Source organism: Phyllostomus discolor, chromosome 5 (assembly GCF_004126475.2).
Source record: "Phyllostomus discolor isolate MPI-MPIP mPhyDis1 chromosome 5, mPhyDis1.pri.v3, whole genome shotgun sequence".
Classification (NCBI taxonomy): domain Eukaryota; kingdom Metazoa; phylum Chordata; class Mammalia; order Chiroptera; family Phyllostomidae; genus Phyllostomus; species Phyllostomus discolor.
Genome location: NC_040907.2, coordinates 108,178,168 through 108,195,156, shown reverse-complemented (window position 1 = coordinate 108,195,156; position 16,989 = coordinate 108,178,168). Strand labels below are relative to the sequence as shown.

Sequence of the window (16,989 nt, the reverse complement as noted above, 5' to 3'; positions counted from 1 at the left end):
ATTCCTTAAACTGGGTGAGGCACCATATAAAACTCCTGATTTATTGCTTACATAATCCCATGGTTTTATTATTATTGTAATAATATTAACTAAATTTGACTGATGGGAAGCTAAATGTCCTTCAGGTTAAATAGCTCATGAATAGTAAAAACATGGTGACAGCCCAGGTTCATCTGATGCCAAAGACCATGTGCTACTCACTATACTATCGTTTATATTTTCATGCAAATTTTCAAGTTCTGAGAATAATTGACCTGTTCAAAATGGTCTTTGAAGTAATATTGGCAGAAACCATGAGTTAATAAAATGAAACTAGGCTCCCAGGAAAAGAACCTAGTCCACAGGCTCAAGTATAGGCTTTGGAATTAGACAGCTGGGTTTAAATTTCAGCTCGGTCACCAGGTGGTTCTTGGAGAAATCACTTCTCCTTTCCTAGACTTGGTTTCCTTAAGCCAATGAAATTTCTACTATGAGGATTATAGAAATCTTACATGTGTAAGTTTCACTCATGGAACCACTGGGTAGAGGAAATGAGATACAATAGATGAGGGGATCAGCTTAACACATGATAATTCGTTTCTTTCCTTTTTACATTAAGTTTATGCCACCTATGCCTCTTGTTTCACCTTTCAGTTTCTGAAAAAATAAAATTAAAGTTTAGGGCAAATGTCATAAAATATTTGCATAATTGCAAAAGTTTACCCTGCAAGCAAAGTTGATTCAACTGCCCAAAATGAATTGAAATGTTTCCTTGACAGGTGATGTATGAAACTTAAATGTGGCATACAAAAGCAGTTTAAGGGTGTTGATGAAAAGATTTGAGTTATACTCTAGCAGAAAGTGTAATCGTCAAGTGCCACAGGCACAAACTATGAGGATTTCATTAACATCAAAGGTTTTAGGTTCTGAGAACATTCCAGAATCCTTGAACATTCTAGAAACATATATTAGGATTTAAAAAGTCCTTCCATATCACCCAGGCCAAACCTCTCATTTCACAGTTGGAGATGTCCAGAGACAGAAATAACTTGCTCAACTCAACCCATTGCAGGCTAGTCTGCTAATTCCTACCACAGTGCTACACCAGAGGACCAAAAGAAGTATTTTCAGCGTCATTTTGGAAGGGTAGGGTATGGTAAAATTTCCTGTCCATTTTAAATTGTATGGGCTAGGTAAAATTCTGTATCTATTTTATAACATAGATGTCCAATCCACTCTGATGACTAGCAGCAGGATCTTGGAGACCTGTCACTCTCTGCCCAACACCCAGCAATCACATGGCTCTGAATTCTAAAAGGATGATTGTTTTTTCCTCCCTTCTCCAGGATTAACTGGTCTCAGAACTGAGAAACCAATTTCTTCTCTGGGCCAGGTCTTGGATACCCTACACATTCTGAGGGTTCTTGGGGATGCCTATTAGGGGCCAGTTTTCTCAGACAGTTATGAGGGACTTGGTCTGTTTACCGCACGAAGTTTGGAGTCAGGCTTGTGTGTGAAATGTCCAGGTGTTATACTGCACTTCTGTTTTCCAGAGGCGGAGATGTGGCAACGTCAAGGCAGCCAAAGCCTGGGCCCAGATCCAGGAGCAGCTTTTTGGGGAGCTGGGCTTGTGGTGCCATCCAGCAGAAGTGACACCCTGTTCCCAGTGGGAACTGGACTGGAGAGAAGGACCTGCTCGCATGAGGAAGCGACTCAGATGCTTATCTCCACTGGAGTCCTTGAGTGCAGAAAACTTCAAGGTAAGAGCTCCACGCAATAAGATAGTGATGCTTCAGTGCAGGAAGAGTAGGGTACAGTCTCCTTAGCTTTTCCATCTCATTTTGTTTTTTCATCAGGACTCTTCCCAGTGTGCTTTGCAAGAGCTTTGATATGGGCAGGTCAGAGAGAAAATGTATGTAGTTAAGGAAGGATTGCCCTGATTTATTCCTGATGCTATTTAATAGAAAAAAAGAATCATTTACCCTCCCGGGTAACAGAGGAGGGATGCTGTAACCACAGCCTAAATGAATGAACCAATGAGTGAGTGAATGAATAGGTGAATGGGTCATATCTTTACCACTGACCTAGACCACACTGACATCCACAAAAGTTCAGTGGAATAATCTGATTGCCATTGTTGGGAAAGAGCCACGTGATGATCACTGTCAGCTTGCATCAGTTACTTGTTGCAGAGCAGTCATGACCAGCACTGCTCTGGGCATAATTGTACTAGCAAATCTTGTAGCAAGTTTTACAGTAGGAGCATCCTGAATTCAGCTATTTCTGCAAGCTCAAGTCAGTGACCCACTTAGTTTGACACTGAAACTACTGAATCCCTAAGCAATGGAATCTGGGCAGACCTCAGGGGCTTGCTGGAACAAATTGAACTCTGTCATCAGACTTACATTTTTGCCTTTTAAAGGACTGGGAACCAGTTGGATTGGTAGTGGATATAGAAAAATCTGTTAGTAGCTTTTTATTTCTTCATTGAACAATTCCCAATTTAAAAAAGTCTAAAAGCCATCCTTCCAAACACTGGAACACAAGACAATGTTGTGTCTATTTTCTAGTCTATAACCTCAGAATCTTTTATCCACATTAAATCATTTATAAAACCTAATGGGAACATGGTAATTCATTTTTTCAGTAGACACTTGAAATTTGAATGTATTCTCACTGAACATCTTACAGTATATAGTATGTTTTCCTTAATATATTTGTTAGGAAATAGAGGCAGAAGAAATAAGTAGCCCACACATTGTGCTGGTGACCAAGCAGAGGCTGGCTACAAAGCCAAGTTTGTCCCCGACCCACCTCCAGGGTGGTCCACACCATAATTCCAGGATGCTATCTAATCTTATTTCAGCATCATTTTTGGTGATTACTGTAATTCTACTTAATGGAAGATTGTCAGGTTTTCCCCTTTGACTCAAGAACATTAATACTTGCATTTTATTGTGGTTCTTTATGATTTAACATTTTCTCTCCTGGCATCTGAGTGTGAAGTATGTGATTTATTTGAAGTGATCACATGCATGTGTATGTGAATTTGCAGAATGGGGGGCTGCATATAGGTAGTACCCAGGACTTAATTTCTCTTTTCTCTGGTTTTCTTTCAGGAAAGCCAAGACATAAATGGTGATGTTTCTCAAACAAATGCTGAAAACAAAGGTACTCAGTTTATCAATTTACCTATTTTTTATTTAAAAATTAAACCAATTCTTGGTTTTATTTAATATCTCATTAAAGAGATGGAATTAGTATTTTGGAGGAAGAAAATATTGGAGGTCCAGAGCACATAGTGCTAAGACTCTTTTCATTACTATGCTCCCCAGAATTAAGAAATTTACTCCAGGTCCCAGAACTCCTTTAGGGGGAGAATTTTATATAACTCTGAAACAATAAATTTTTTTTTCAGGGAAACTATCTTGTCAATTTGCTGTATCAGGGAAACCTGAAAAATACCCAAATAGTACAAATACATGTTCAGTAGTACGTGATCCCAAACACATAGGAGGAAAATAACAGACTGTTTTAAGTGGATAGAAAAGATATTTAATAGTTCTTACACTGAACTCTCTGATTGTAAAAATTACAGATAAAATAGTCATTATTACAGTAGTCCCCCCTTATCTATGAGGGATACATTGTAAGGCCATACTATGTTTTTCCTATACATTCACACCTTTCCACTTAAAGGAAGCACTCTGATACTTTGGGATCATTATTAAGTAAAATAAGCACAATCACTGTGATACCTTGACAATCAATCTGAGAACTGAAGCACTACTAAATGACTAATAGTTGGGTACTATACACAGTGTGGAGATGCTGGATGAAGGGAGAAGCACTTTCTGGATGGGATGGAGCAAGATTGCTGGAGTTTTCATTATGCTACTTAGAACAACACACAATTTAAAACTTATGAATTGTTTATTTCTGGAGTTTTCCATTTAATATTTTTGGACTGTGTTTAGCTGCAGAGAACTGAAACTGGAGCAAGCGAAACCACAGATACATTTAGCACTTCCCAAGCATAAAAAATACTTTGAATCATATTTTATGTGTATATTTATGCTTTATTTGTATCATTTTCATGGAGAAATTTGATTGAGTTGATTTGCTGAAATTTGGGCTTCATTTTCAGAGGTCAGTTTGTTAAGAACACATTGATACACATGGACACACAGATGTACACATTATATTTCAGGGTTTGTGTGTTTCTACCAGACTCTGCCTTTTGCTTCAGGCACTCCCTATCCATTACTTTCAATATATCCTAGGCTGCAGATAGTGTCATAGTTTTAACCAAATTACAGCTTCTTAGTGTTGATCATGTTGTTTCATTTAAGATCTTGGTACTGTATTTTCTTTTGAGCTGGATATCTTGCCAAGCTGTAGTATTTCCCTAAAGTGGGGATCCTGGGCTTTGAATCCCAGTTTGATTTGGGAGTCCCACTGTGGTATAGGATGTATGATAACATTCTACCCATTTGCTTCTCTTCTTCCCACCCCAAGGCCCAAAACTTAAGATCAAAATGAGAATCTGCCCACTCTCTCTTTGAGAGGGGGTGGCTACAGAGAGTGCAATGGTGGAAAGTGTGTACTGATTTTATTGAACTACAGTCATGGACTGCTGAGTCCTCTGGTCCCTAGGGAGCTCAATCAGTGGGGAAGAAAGGGCCTGTGGGTCTCCAACATGACTTCCTGGGTGCCTGTAACTACATAGTGTTCTCCCTGCTGGGGAAAGCCTGCAGCAGACACTTTTGTTCATCCATATGTGAGAGACCCATGTGGGAATGAGGTCACAGAGGTGACCATCTTGGCTTAAAGAAAATGCCTTGACTTCACAGTCATGTGCAGTGTGACTGCTCCAGGCAAGTGGACACCCAGGACAGAGTGGAGGAGTAGAATCTAGAAATCCACATAGGTATGTTCTTAGCTGGTGCTCAAACATCCATGCCCAGGAGTGCATTCTTAGGAAATAAGTATAGAGGTGTACATGAATGACTGTAGCATAGTACAGTCACAGAAGTACAGATACAGATACACAAACCTCCTGTATCTCCAAAAAATAGGAGATGGGTTAGGTGATTATGAAAAAGCCACACGATAGAATATTGTTTTCAAAGAACTTCTAATGGAATGGTTAAGTGCTCACAATACAATCTTGAGTAAAAAAAATATAAAAAACTATAAATGCAGTATAATTCCTACCATGTCAAAAATTACATAATGTGTGTGCTTATACATACATGTACAAAAAAAGATAGCAGAAGTAAATAAACCAAACTGTGGACTGTGAAGAAAAATAGCCTAGAGATGAAAAGCTCATACTCTGGACTCAAAGGGACTAAGATTCTGCCTCTATTACAGCAATCATAATACCTTGAGCAAAGTATTCAGCCACTTTCAATTTTCCTATTTGTAAACTGAGGATAGGTAGAATCTACAACTGGTAGGACTGGATGTAAAATGTCATTAAAGGTGCCCAGCACAGAGAACATGCTTACTAGATGGGATCTGCTATTATTTATACTATCTCTAGGTACATGAATATTTGTTTTATTTTTTACAATTTTATGTTTTTTTCCAAGTTTTTTAAAAATTGTACAATAAGAAGATAGTGCTTCAATAATTTGTTTTAAAAAACATTCTTTTCAAAGAGTGAATAAAGTAAAATTCAGATAAAGCAAACCCTGGTGGAGCAGCCAGGCCTGGGCACATCATCTGGAAGGAATCAACCCAAGGGTGTGTTGACCACACCACAGGGTCGGAGGGGTGGTATCCACTTTTGGAAACAGTGAGGGACACACTGAGATGCACACCACTCATGTCTTCGCTGAAACGTTGCAGTTCCTCACAACAACACAGGCCCAGACAGCATACCACCCCTTGGGGTTCCAGATGACTCATGCAAAAACTGCGTTGCTTTATGCCACTACAGATGAGCTGACACCGAAAGAAGCTGAGAGCGAGAGAGTTGAGATGGCAGCAGATTGCACCCAGCTTACCTTCTTTCCTGCCTTACATGAAAGTCAGCATTCTGAAGATTTCTTGGAACTGTGTCGGGAAAGACAAGTTATTTTACAAGAACTTCTTGATCATGAAAAGGTAATACAGTCCATCATGACTGTTCTTTCAAGGTACTCAGACATGAAAAAACGAAGCTTTCTTCACTCACACGGAAGGGGATAGCTCCCTGCACTATAAAAAAATCAATATGCATGCTCCTGAATTTGTGTGCCCAGGGCAGGCATGCAGATGGAACTACACAGCCTGCCTCAAAGTATTGTAAAGGTTAAAATCAAGCTAATAAACAGTTAAGTGAAATATGCTCTAACCTTTATAATACCTGGGAGATCAGTTTTAAATGTAGAATTCTTGTCCTCGTAGTTTGTCATCTTGGCCCCTGTGTGCAGCCTGACCACCCTGAAGGGTACAATGAGAAGATTGTGCTTCCATAAGTGCTCCCATCTTGAGGGGCTTTGGTGGATGTGTTTGGACACCCTGACCCACATGTCCAAGTTGTTCCCATGCCCTATACCTCTCAAGCCTTGGCATATAAGCACACGGCTGCCACTGTCAACCCTCAGAAGTGTGAACTTGGAGATAAAATGTGCAGGGCCAGGAGGTAGGCTAGAGCAATTAGCAGGAAGTCTACATTTGGGATATCTGGAGCTGTTCCATGTCCCTTTGGTATGACTGCAGGAGGGCCAGAGGGGTCTCCCTGAAGTGTGGGCCCAGCACAGGGTTCCTCTTTCCCAAGTCTGAGAAAGGTATGGAAATTGTGAAGCACATGTCTTAGAGTAGAACAGACCTAAGCTCAAATCCCAGAGTAACCACATACTACATGGCATGTCACCTAACTTTTGGGAGCCCTAATTTTTCTTATTTTCAGTATGGAATTTATACCAACCACATAACAAGATTCTTGTAAGGCTTAAATGGGATAAAGAGACTAGCTCAGAGCTAGACACTAGCTCAGAGCAGAGCTAGTTGCTCATTGAAAACTATTTCTTCCCTTCCCAAAGGTTGAGTGATTTTAAGGGCTAGGTGGATTTCAGGGTCTTATACATCAATTCCTCTGTACCAGATACATGTGAAGGAGATGCCTCAGCAAAACAGAAATTCAGCAAGCCATGCAGGTGCCATACAGAGATAAGTGTGTGAGAGCTGAGGGCCAGTTGGGCCTCAGGATGGATGGCAGTAGATCTGAACTGAAGGCTACAGAGTAAGCAGCTTGGATTTCCAGGAGCAGGAGATATGCTTAGAGAGCCTGTGATGAACATGAGCAAGGTGTAGAAACTAAAGCATGTCTTTTCTAGGGGCAGCTGTCTTGCAGAGATTCCTGGAGGGTGTTAAGCTGGGACTTGCTCCTTCAAGGGGTTGGATAGAAGAGCTGGCTTAAAGTGGATTGGCCAAATGGATTGCTGCAAAATTTTCAGCAAGTTGCTTAGCTACTTTCAGATTTGGATAACAGTTCAAGCAACACAGTCCTATAACAACATGTCCCTCTTACACCTGCTTAACCCAAAGCTTTCAGGCATAGAGAACATTGTCAGGTATTCCTCGTGCCTTTCACTGTGTCTTTGCTCACACTGTTCATCTAAGTGTGGTGCCCTTCCCACTGGACTCTCAGCATCTGACTCTCTGAAGTTTATATTTTTAAATTTCATTTTTCAATTACAGTTTACATTCAGTATTACTTTGTATTGGTTTCAGGTATGCAGCGTAGTGGTCAGACAATCACATACTTTATAAGTGTTCCCCTCAATATTTCTACTACCTACCTGGCACCATACAGAGTTATTACAAAAATATTATTAACTATATTCCCTAAGTTGTACTTTACATCCTCATGACTATTTTGTAATTACCAATTTGTACTTTTTAATCCATTCATCTTTTTCACCCAAATTCCTTCCCCTAAGGCTACCATCAGTATGTTGTCTATATCTATGAGTCTGTCAATTTTGTTTGTTCATTTGTTTTGTTCTTTAGATTCCACATGGAAGTGAAATAATATGTTATTTGTCTTTCTCTGACTGACTTATTTCACTTAGCATAATACCCTCTAGGTCCATCAGTGCTGTTGCAAATGGTAAGATTTCATTCTTTTTGTGGCCAAGTAATATTCCATTGCATATATGTACCACAGCTTTTTTATCCTTTCGTCTATTCACTTGGGTTGCTGATCTTGACCACTGCCTGCTCTGAGACCTGGAAAACTGGTCTCTCCTTTGTTGCTGTCTCTACTGCCTTCTGCATCACCTCCTTTCCATGATCTTGGCACCTAGGCCAACCATCACCACATCACCTTCTGCCTCTCTCACTACCTGGAGAAGTCATTCAGTAAATGCTAACAAATGAAGATTTATTAAATCCACATTCATTTTATTTTGATTATGGAAGTAATATATGTCTATTATAAAATTTTAAAAGTAGATTTTAAAATATATATGAAACATATACACATATAAATATATATGTGTGTATGTATATATAGTATCCATAACTGCTGAGAGCTAACAGCAGATAATAGTTTGGATGTGTAATATGTCAATATGTTCATATAGGTAAATGGATATTTAGTAAATGTTTAGTAAACCAAAAAGAAACAGCTGAGATCAATGCTTTCTTACTATAACTTTTCTTTGTCTTAACCTTAAAGGAATATATAAAGCAGTGATTCTCAACAGGGGGCAATTTTATCCCTGGAAGATATTTGCCAACATCTGGAGACATTTTTAGTTGTCGTAACTTGGGGTTATGGGTGCTTCTGGCATATTTTGGGCAGAGGCCAGGGATCGGCCAAGTATCCCTACAAAGCTCAGGAGAGGCCCACCCTTTACCAGGAAATAATTATTCAGCCCAAAATATCTATAGTGCCAAGGTGAGATACCCTGACATGAAGAATACATATTAAACAGATCTTAAGTCCTACCTGACAGGGTAAGGAAATGTTGAGTTATTCATTGTTCCATATTGGATCTTTTCATCATTTTGATAAGAAGACATCAAAAGCAATGCTTTGGTTTAGTTTGGCATGCTACTTTTCTATTGCTGCCTGAACAAATTATCATAAATACAGTGACTTAAAACAACATACATTTATAATCTTAAAAGTCTGGAGACAATATGCCTCAGCTTGTTCTCTGCTTAGAGTCTCCCAGGGCTGAAGCTTAAGTGTTGGCAGGGATGCATTTCTTTCTAGAGGCTCTGGGAATGAATTTGTTTCCTAGCTCATTCAGGTGTTGGCAGAATTCAGGTCCATGTTTCTGTAGGACTGATGTCCCATTTTCTTTGCCTGCTGCCAAACAAGGCCAGTGCTTAGGTTCTAAAGGCCACCCACATCCCTTGCCTTGTGGACCCCCCCTCCATGTTCAGAGCAAGCTGTAGCAGGTGGAGTCCTTCTTACCTTTCCAATCTCTCTGAACCACTTCTGCCCCATGTCCCCCCACCTTACCCTTCCATTACATCTCTCCTACCTACACTTCTGCCTTCCTCTTCTGATGCAAAGGGCTCAAGATATTACATTGGATTCTCCAGATAATCAGAATAATCTCCCTATGTTAAGGCCCATTGATTCATAACCTTAATTTCATCTGCCTAGTCCCTTTAAGCACTGCCTAGGTGAGAGTTTGATGGGATAACTAGAAAGGAAGCTCTGGCAGGGCATCTTTGGAATACTACCCACCACATTTGCTATAATTCAGGATCCATATCCCAGATCCTCATCTACATTCTTTCTCTGTGCTCTTCCAAGGAGAGCTTCTGCAGATGGCCCAGTTCCCATGAGCTTCCCAAAGCCTGCCTGCTGGTTCCAGCCTGGACTGGGCTGGGCTGTGGACAAAGTCTGGAGCTTATAGTCACAGCCAAGAACTAGTCTCAGCCCCAGCTGTGCAGCAGATGGTACTTGTGCTGGTCTCAGAGAGTCTTGTTTTTGCTGATTGTCTCACCCAGTCACATTTCCCTTAGAGGCTTTGTTGGGGAGCAAGAGCCTGAAGCCCACAAGTGACTTACTTTCCCAGCTCCTAAGAGGCAGGACAGAACCAGGAAGAGGCTGTTCTCCCATGCTCCCCTGTCTTGTGCTTAAACTTCAGTCCTATTCGGTCTCCATGTTGAACAGCAGGAAGCCATCAGAAGTGCCACACATGGCTTATTGTGATAGCAGGAATGCCAGGCTGTGCAGATAGGAGTGAGCAGAAGCCATCAAGGGCAGAGAACAGGAGTGTCCATCTAGCACTGGAGTCCCCTTGCCTGCCAGAAGGGGCCAGCCTGAGTTGGGGGCTCAAATGAGTGTCAGCCCCCTGAACAGGATATTAAGCAACTGCAATGGCAAGGTGATTTTTATTATTGTCTGGACCTGTGTTTTTTTCATGAGTTGTTTTCATTCATTTCATTGGGTTATACATGTTACTTCTGTTTCCTGGTAAATTGTGGGAGAGATTATTTCTTGATTCAGCCTGAGTTTCTCCACTGTCAGAGGAACCCAACCACCAGACACACCTGCTCCCTGAAGAAGCAAGTATGGAAAGAGAAAGGCCAAGGCCATGGGGGACAGACTCCCTATGGTAGGGTATGCAGATGCCATAGGTGAATGCCATATAGACCCCACCTGCCTAATTGCACCTCCACCACTAATACATCCAGTGACTTTGGGTAAGTAGCAGAACCACTCCTGAGCCTCATTTCATTTATTTTTAAAATGGGACTATACTCTTTGACTCATCAGTTTGTGTCAAAGATCAAAGAGGTGCTATGTATTCCTGTCTAAAACTCTGTGCACTCCCATCCCAGCCCACCCTTCCAGTCCTCCCCACCTCCTTCCCACTTTACCCCACCCCTAGTTTTTGTCCATGTGTCCTTTACACTTGTTCCTGTAAACCCTTCCCATTCTCCCCTGAAATTCCCTCCCCTCACCCCTCTGGCCACTGTCAGCCTGTTCTCTATTTCAATGTCTTTTGTTATATTTCGCTTGTTTCTTTGTTTTGTTGTTTAGGTTCCTGTTAAAGGTGAGATCATATGGTATTTGTCTTTCACCGCCTGGCTTGTTTCACTTAGCATAATGCTTTTCAGTTCCATTCATGCCCACAAAGGGTAGGAGCTCCTTCTTTCTTTCTGCTGCATAGAATTCCATTGTGTAAATGGACCATAGTTTTTTGATCCATTCATTTACTGATGCATACCTAGGTTACTTCCAACACTTGGCTATTGTAAATTGTGGTGCTATGAACATTGGGGTGCATAGGTTCTTTTGGATTGGTGTTTCAGAGTTCTTAGGATATCATCCTGGAAGTGGAATTGCTGGGTAAAAAGGCAGATCCATTTTTAGTTTTCTGAGAAAATTCCAAACTGTTTTCCATAATGGTTGTACCAGTCTGCAATCCCAGCAACATTACACAACTCCACTTTAAGAAGACAAGCAACCCAATTAAAAAATGGGCAAAGGATTTGAACAAACACTTCTCCAAGGAGGACATACAGAGGATCCAGAGACACATGGAAAGATACTCAGCATCACTAGCCATCAGAGAGCTGAAAATTAAAACCACAACGAGATACCACTTCACACTGGTTAGAATAGCCATCATAAACAAAGCAACAAAGAAGTGTTGGAGAGGTTGTGGAGAAAAGGGAACCCTAGTACACTGTTGCTCTTTTTTTAATAGTCCCTTAGGATTTGTTCTCTCACTCCACAAAGGAAGGAAGAGTTGGGTATGAACCCTTGTTCTCTCACTCCACAAAGGAAGGAAGAGTTTGGTATGAACTCTTGTTCTCTCACTCCAAGGAGGAAGGAGGAGTGGGGTATGAACCCTGGTATCTAGACTATGGCTCTGGGGAAGTAGGAAAAGTCCTGTCAGTGCAAACAATGAGGTACTCTAATTCAAACCTGTTCTCAGCCAGCCTCTGGGTGCTCCTGTGAGACAAGGAACTTCAGGGGTTAGGGAAATGCCATGGTGAAAGCCTGGGCAGAATGGGGGACCCAGGAGTCTAAATGGCCCTGTTGTCCTTCTGAGATGGTGGATGATGAGACAATGGGTCAGAGTAGAGCCCATGAGAGGCCTGACCTGCTGGAATGGGGCCCCTCTAGGAGTTCTGTACCACTTATGAAATGCAACATTTTATGGAAAAGAGGGAAGTTGCTAGGTTTGGGGCATGGATTGATGTGTGATTAAACCGAGGAGGCCCCTGAATTTAAAGCATGAGGTAGGGAGAAGTGCAGGGAGGTAGGCCCCAGAGCTCAAGAACATCCTTGGGTCAGAAGAGATAAGTCATATCTAGAGTAGAGAACTCTTTGTGGATCAGCCCCGGCTGACTGGTGGGCTAATGAGGCCTCTGTAACCAGGCCCTGTACATCTCACAACTTAGATCCTCACAGCCTGATGCCCACCTACTTACCACCGCCCTGCAGCTGAGGCCTCCTGCCTGAGTGAGGCTGTCCTGGTGTTCCTATCCACAATGCACTCAGGGCCCTGGACTTTCCACAGCACCCTGCACCTTCCACAGCACCCTGTTCACTCTGCTGCCAGCATCTCTCTCATTGCATGGCTCTGTAATTATTTCTGCATCTGACTGTAATTTCTTTAAAGGCAGGGCATGCTTGGGTTCATCCTTGTCTCTCATGAAATACAGCATTTGTGCTCTGGGAAGACCTGGAAAGCATGGCTAGGTTAGGAAGCCATGTGCAGGGAGCCAGCAGGTATGCAGAGAGGCAGGGTCGGGGTTCAAAGAGTGGGAATCCTGCTTACAGCTTCAACTTGGGTCTGCCCTTGAGGGCCTGGGGACTCTGGTCAAGGGGTGGCAGGCACTGGGTGGACCTCTCTCACAGGGGAGCCTCTCTGGGAGCAGGTGGGACATAGCTTGGCAAAGGCTGGTCACCATGGTAACTCTACCACCACTGTTACCAGGGAGGCAGTTGCCAGCAGTTAGTGTCAGGGGACAACTTGGCACTGGGAAGGTGCTCAGACAGACTGAAAGCATCATTCTTCTTTGTTCGTTTCCATCATTGGCAAAAATGTCAGTAGCCAGACACCTGGAGCCCCTGCTAAGTGTGCTCTTCGTAAGGCATGTCCTCTGATCTCTCCATGGTCCCACAATGGAGACTTTCCATTTCCATTTCAAAGATGGCAAAAACAGCCTGGGTGGGCTACTAACTGGAATTGCTGGGATTTCATCTCAGGCCTGTCTTACTCTAAGTTCACCTGATTTTTCACTCTCTCTGCTATCTCCCAACCTACTGTACTGGGCAAGTTATGTAAACTCTCCACCACCCTGTCCTTCAACAACCTTCCCATGTTGGGCTTGGGAATATTGGCTCCAGGCCCTACAGTGCTTCCTGTATAACCTTTCCAGTTAGCAGGTGGCCCTCCAGGACCCTCAGCACACATGGCATCTCTCCCTGAGACATAGCACATCAAGCACTTGCCAACCTTCTTGTCTGCACATGCCTTAGCACCAGTTTGCTATGGCCATCATCCCTGTCTACTATACTTTTTGTCAGGATAGATCTGGAAGTTGAGGAAGGAAGGATTATTGTAGTGACCTTTGAACCATGAATGTGTTCAAACAAAGGTGCAGAAAGTTTGCACGTAGCAGTAGCAGGGGTGTGTGTGTTTGTGTGTGTGTGTGGATGTGCAGGGAGGAGTTTTCTGCATTTCCTGGGCTGATACTTTTTGTTTGTGTTAAGACATTTTGTAGCAAGTATGAGATACAAACTGGGAATTTCCCTAATTCAGATATCTTCATAAAGCCTGGGGGCCTTGTGCTTTCTCTAAAGAAAAGCACACCAACAAGACGGTGTGGGTGGTGGTGTGTCCCATGCTCAGAACACCTAGGAGCACCTACCTTCCAGTGGCTATCACTAAGATGGGCAGGCAGCCCTGGCTCCTCATTTCCTGCCATCTCAGAAATACAAGCTTTCATGGCTTTTGCCATGCACAGCGCAGGGGACTCCAGAGTGTAACGGCCTTTCAGGCTTCTGGATGGCCACCCACAGAAGGCCTCTGGGGCAGCAGGTGGCCTGGAGCTGCAGGATAGTAGCAGTTTAACTCACTTCTCTGTGTGCATGAGGGAGCTTTGATTGCCTCCAGTGATGTTCCTGGGACAGTAATTATTCTGTGTCACCTTGGTGTCATTGATTAATGATTTCCCAAACCACAAACACATTTCCCTCCCAACAGCTCCACTTGACATGGAGAGTGGTTTATTTAATGCATGTTCATGGTAAGCCTGAGTCAGCCACTGTGGTGTTGGGGACAGTCCCTTGTGCCTTCCATGCAGAGGCTCTGAGAGGTGAGGCTCAGACCCAGTTCAGTCATGAGTCGAGTAAGGGTTGTTTTCACTACCGGTGTTCTCATTAATTACATTAAAAACTGAACTGTAGTTATTTTTATGCAAACTCAGTATAAAATATTAGTTAGACCTCAGTGGAATGAAATCAGCTCAAAAGGAAAGAGTTTTGCTCTGGACAGTAAAGTGCAATGCCAAGCTCTTTCCAGGCATTTTTTTGTGTGTAGAAGGTGAAGAAGCCTGTTAACCTTTTCAGGTTTTAACTTCCCCTCTGTGTGAATTGTCATGACTGACTTTCTAAAACATAGAGTTGCACATGTCATCCCTACTTAATGACTTTTGAGATTCTCTTTGGCATATTTTGTGCACAAGACCACTTCTGAGCTGGCCCTCCCCTTTTCTGGACTGGCCTCCCTCACCTTTATGTACACACACATGCACACACATGCACACACCCCAGATTTTATGCTCTAATTATACAGAATTACTTGTAATCTCCAAACACATCCTTCTGGCTCTAGACTTAATGCCCTGGATTGCTCCTCCCTGTGTTTATCTTCGTAACTCCTTATCCTGCCTTGGGGTCACCTCTGTGAGAACCACTTATCTGGTGTCACTTCCGCCACTTCTCTCACTCTTGTCTGGCCATGCTCCCTGCTCTGTATCCTCTGAGTGCCCACAGCATCCCTGCCATACTACGCCAGGACAGTCTATACTCTTCCATCTCTCTTGTTAGACCATGAGCACCACGAAGGCTTTATTTCCCTTTGTGCTTAACAGTGTGTGGGGTACACACCAAACATTCAATAATTATCTATTAAAGGAATGCATGAACAAATAAATGAGTGATGAGAAATATGCTTTCATAGGCTCACAGGTATTCATAGGTCAGTTTCTCAAAGTATAGTCTTCAGATAACCTACATCCAAATCATCTGGGCTGTTTATTAAAATACAGATTCCAGGGCTTGCTCTGCACCTCCTAAATGGGAACCTCTGGGGATGTGACCTGAGAATATGAACTTCAACGAGCATCCAAGTGATTCTTATACATATCAACTCTTTGAATAAGTGCCTGAGATCCACAAGTCCAGGCTTTACAATATTCAGAGCTGCCCCAGTGAGAAACATGTTTCCATTTCAGTTAGTCACCATTGAACAGATCCTTAGTAAATGCAGCTTCAGCCAGATACTGCGCTTTGAACAATCTTCAGAACTGTAAAACGTTCACTGTATGCTGGGGTAGTTTCCATCCTTTTTCGCCTAGTGTCCTCCATGAGGCAGATCTGGAGTCATGCCTGATCATGGGCTTGCTTGTGGCAGTGGCACATGCAGGCAGGCAGGGGGCTTTCCTGCTCTGTATCTGCTGAAAGAGATGAGCTTATGCAAAGAGATCCTCACACTGCTTTCTCAGATTTGCCAAATCAGTATATAAAACACAGTATGTCCTTATCACTTTAATATACTTTTATTGATTACTAGTGTGACAGAATGCTTCATCTAAAAATGTTCAAGGTAGCAAGAGTAGATGCCACACTGCATTAGGTAGCCAATATAAATGTAATTCATATAGTTCATCTCTTTTTTGATACCCAACTTTTCCTCAGCAATCTGTGCAATTTTGAAAAATGAGCCTACTCATTCCATATGCCAGTATAGGAGACTGTATCAATACAAGGTGTGTGCAAGCAGGAGATGTACAGAAAGGCATGCATGCTACATGTGAGCAGGCTAAAGAATTCTCTGGTAGATTTTGCACAAATATAAGTGAATGGACATATTAGCTCTGTTCCACATACCTCATATGACAGCTCTGCACCTCTATTTTCCCACTGATGATATCAGAGTGTTGCACTCAATTGCAGGTGAATAGCATGGGAAGAAATTTGAGCACCTGCTGCTGATCTTCTGCTTTTGCAGATATGCACCCTGAGACCTGACTCCTGCAGGACCTACTGTCATGGGCTTCAATGGAATGCTTCTCTAATTTCAGCTCTTGCATTTTGGATTTCCAGACAAACTGTTCCTTGCACACAGGTCCAAGTGTCAGCACATCTTAATTATTTACCTAGTCAGGAGATTGTGTCTCATCCAGCTGATCGTAAAGAAATTCTACTTACGAAGCAGAAGTTCTACTCTTTCTACAATGATCAATAGACTCAGGGCATAAGAGATTTCTTAAGCATGAGTAAACTGGGGCTGGGGCCCTCCCAGGGCTGATTTAAATGGAAGAGAGGGCAATAGTTCACTTGGGTTCATTTGCCAGTTTTTAAAATGCCATTCTTTTCTAGCAAAATCAATGTTTAAGCTATTAACCCTGCTCTCATTAGACATTTTTCTTGTAGTTTGGTTTGTTCTCATTGTTACTTAGTTCTTCCCAAAGGAAAGCACCAGAACACCATGAGAATATTCTCCAGCCCCTGCTGTTGGGACCACAGGGGTTGGGTGAAGGTGGGACCCGCTGTGGAGGGAGGGGTTTTGGAGGTACATGAGGCAGAACTGGTGCTGCCATTCTACATCTCACCAGGTGGACTTGAAAAAAGTTTGAACAGCCTGGCATAGCCCTCCTAACAGTGCTGATGGGAGTGTGAACTGGTGCCACCTGTGAGGGGGCAATCTGGCAATAGTTATCAGAGTTGAAGATACTCACACCCAGACTGGAAATTCTATTTCTACGAATTTAACCTACAGTTTTACTTGTGTATTCAAAGGGCCA

At 42.5% G+C, this 16,989-nt stretch overlaps 1 protein-coding gene across 1 annotated transcript in view; it reads left to right on the top strand.

Annotated features, from left to right (window-relative positions):
* WDFY4 (WDFY family member 4) overlaps nt 1-16,989 on the top strand; it is a 324,491-nt gene that overhangs the window by 201,651 nt on the left and 105,851 nt on the right. The window contains 3 exon segments of the mRNA XM_028512450.2: nt 1,533-1,739; nt 3,099-3,150; nt 5,927-6,093. Coding sequence (XP_028368251.1) covers nt 1,533-1,739; nt 3,099-3,150; nt 5,927-6,093 — 426 coding nt within the window.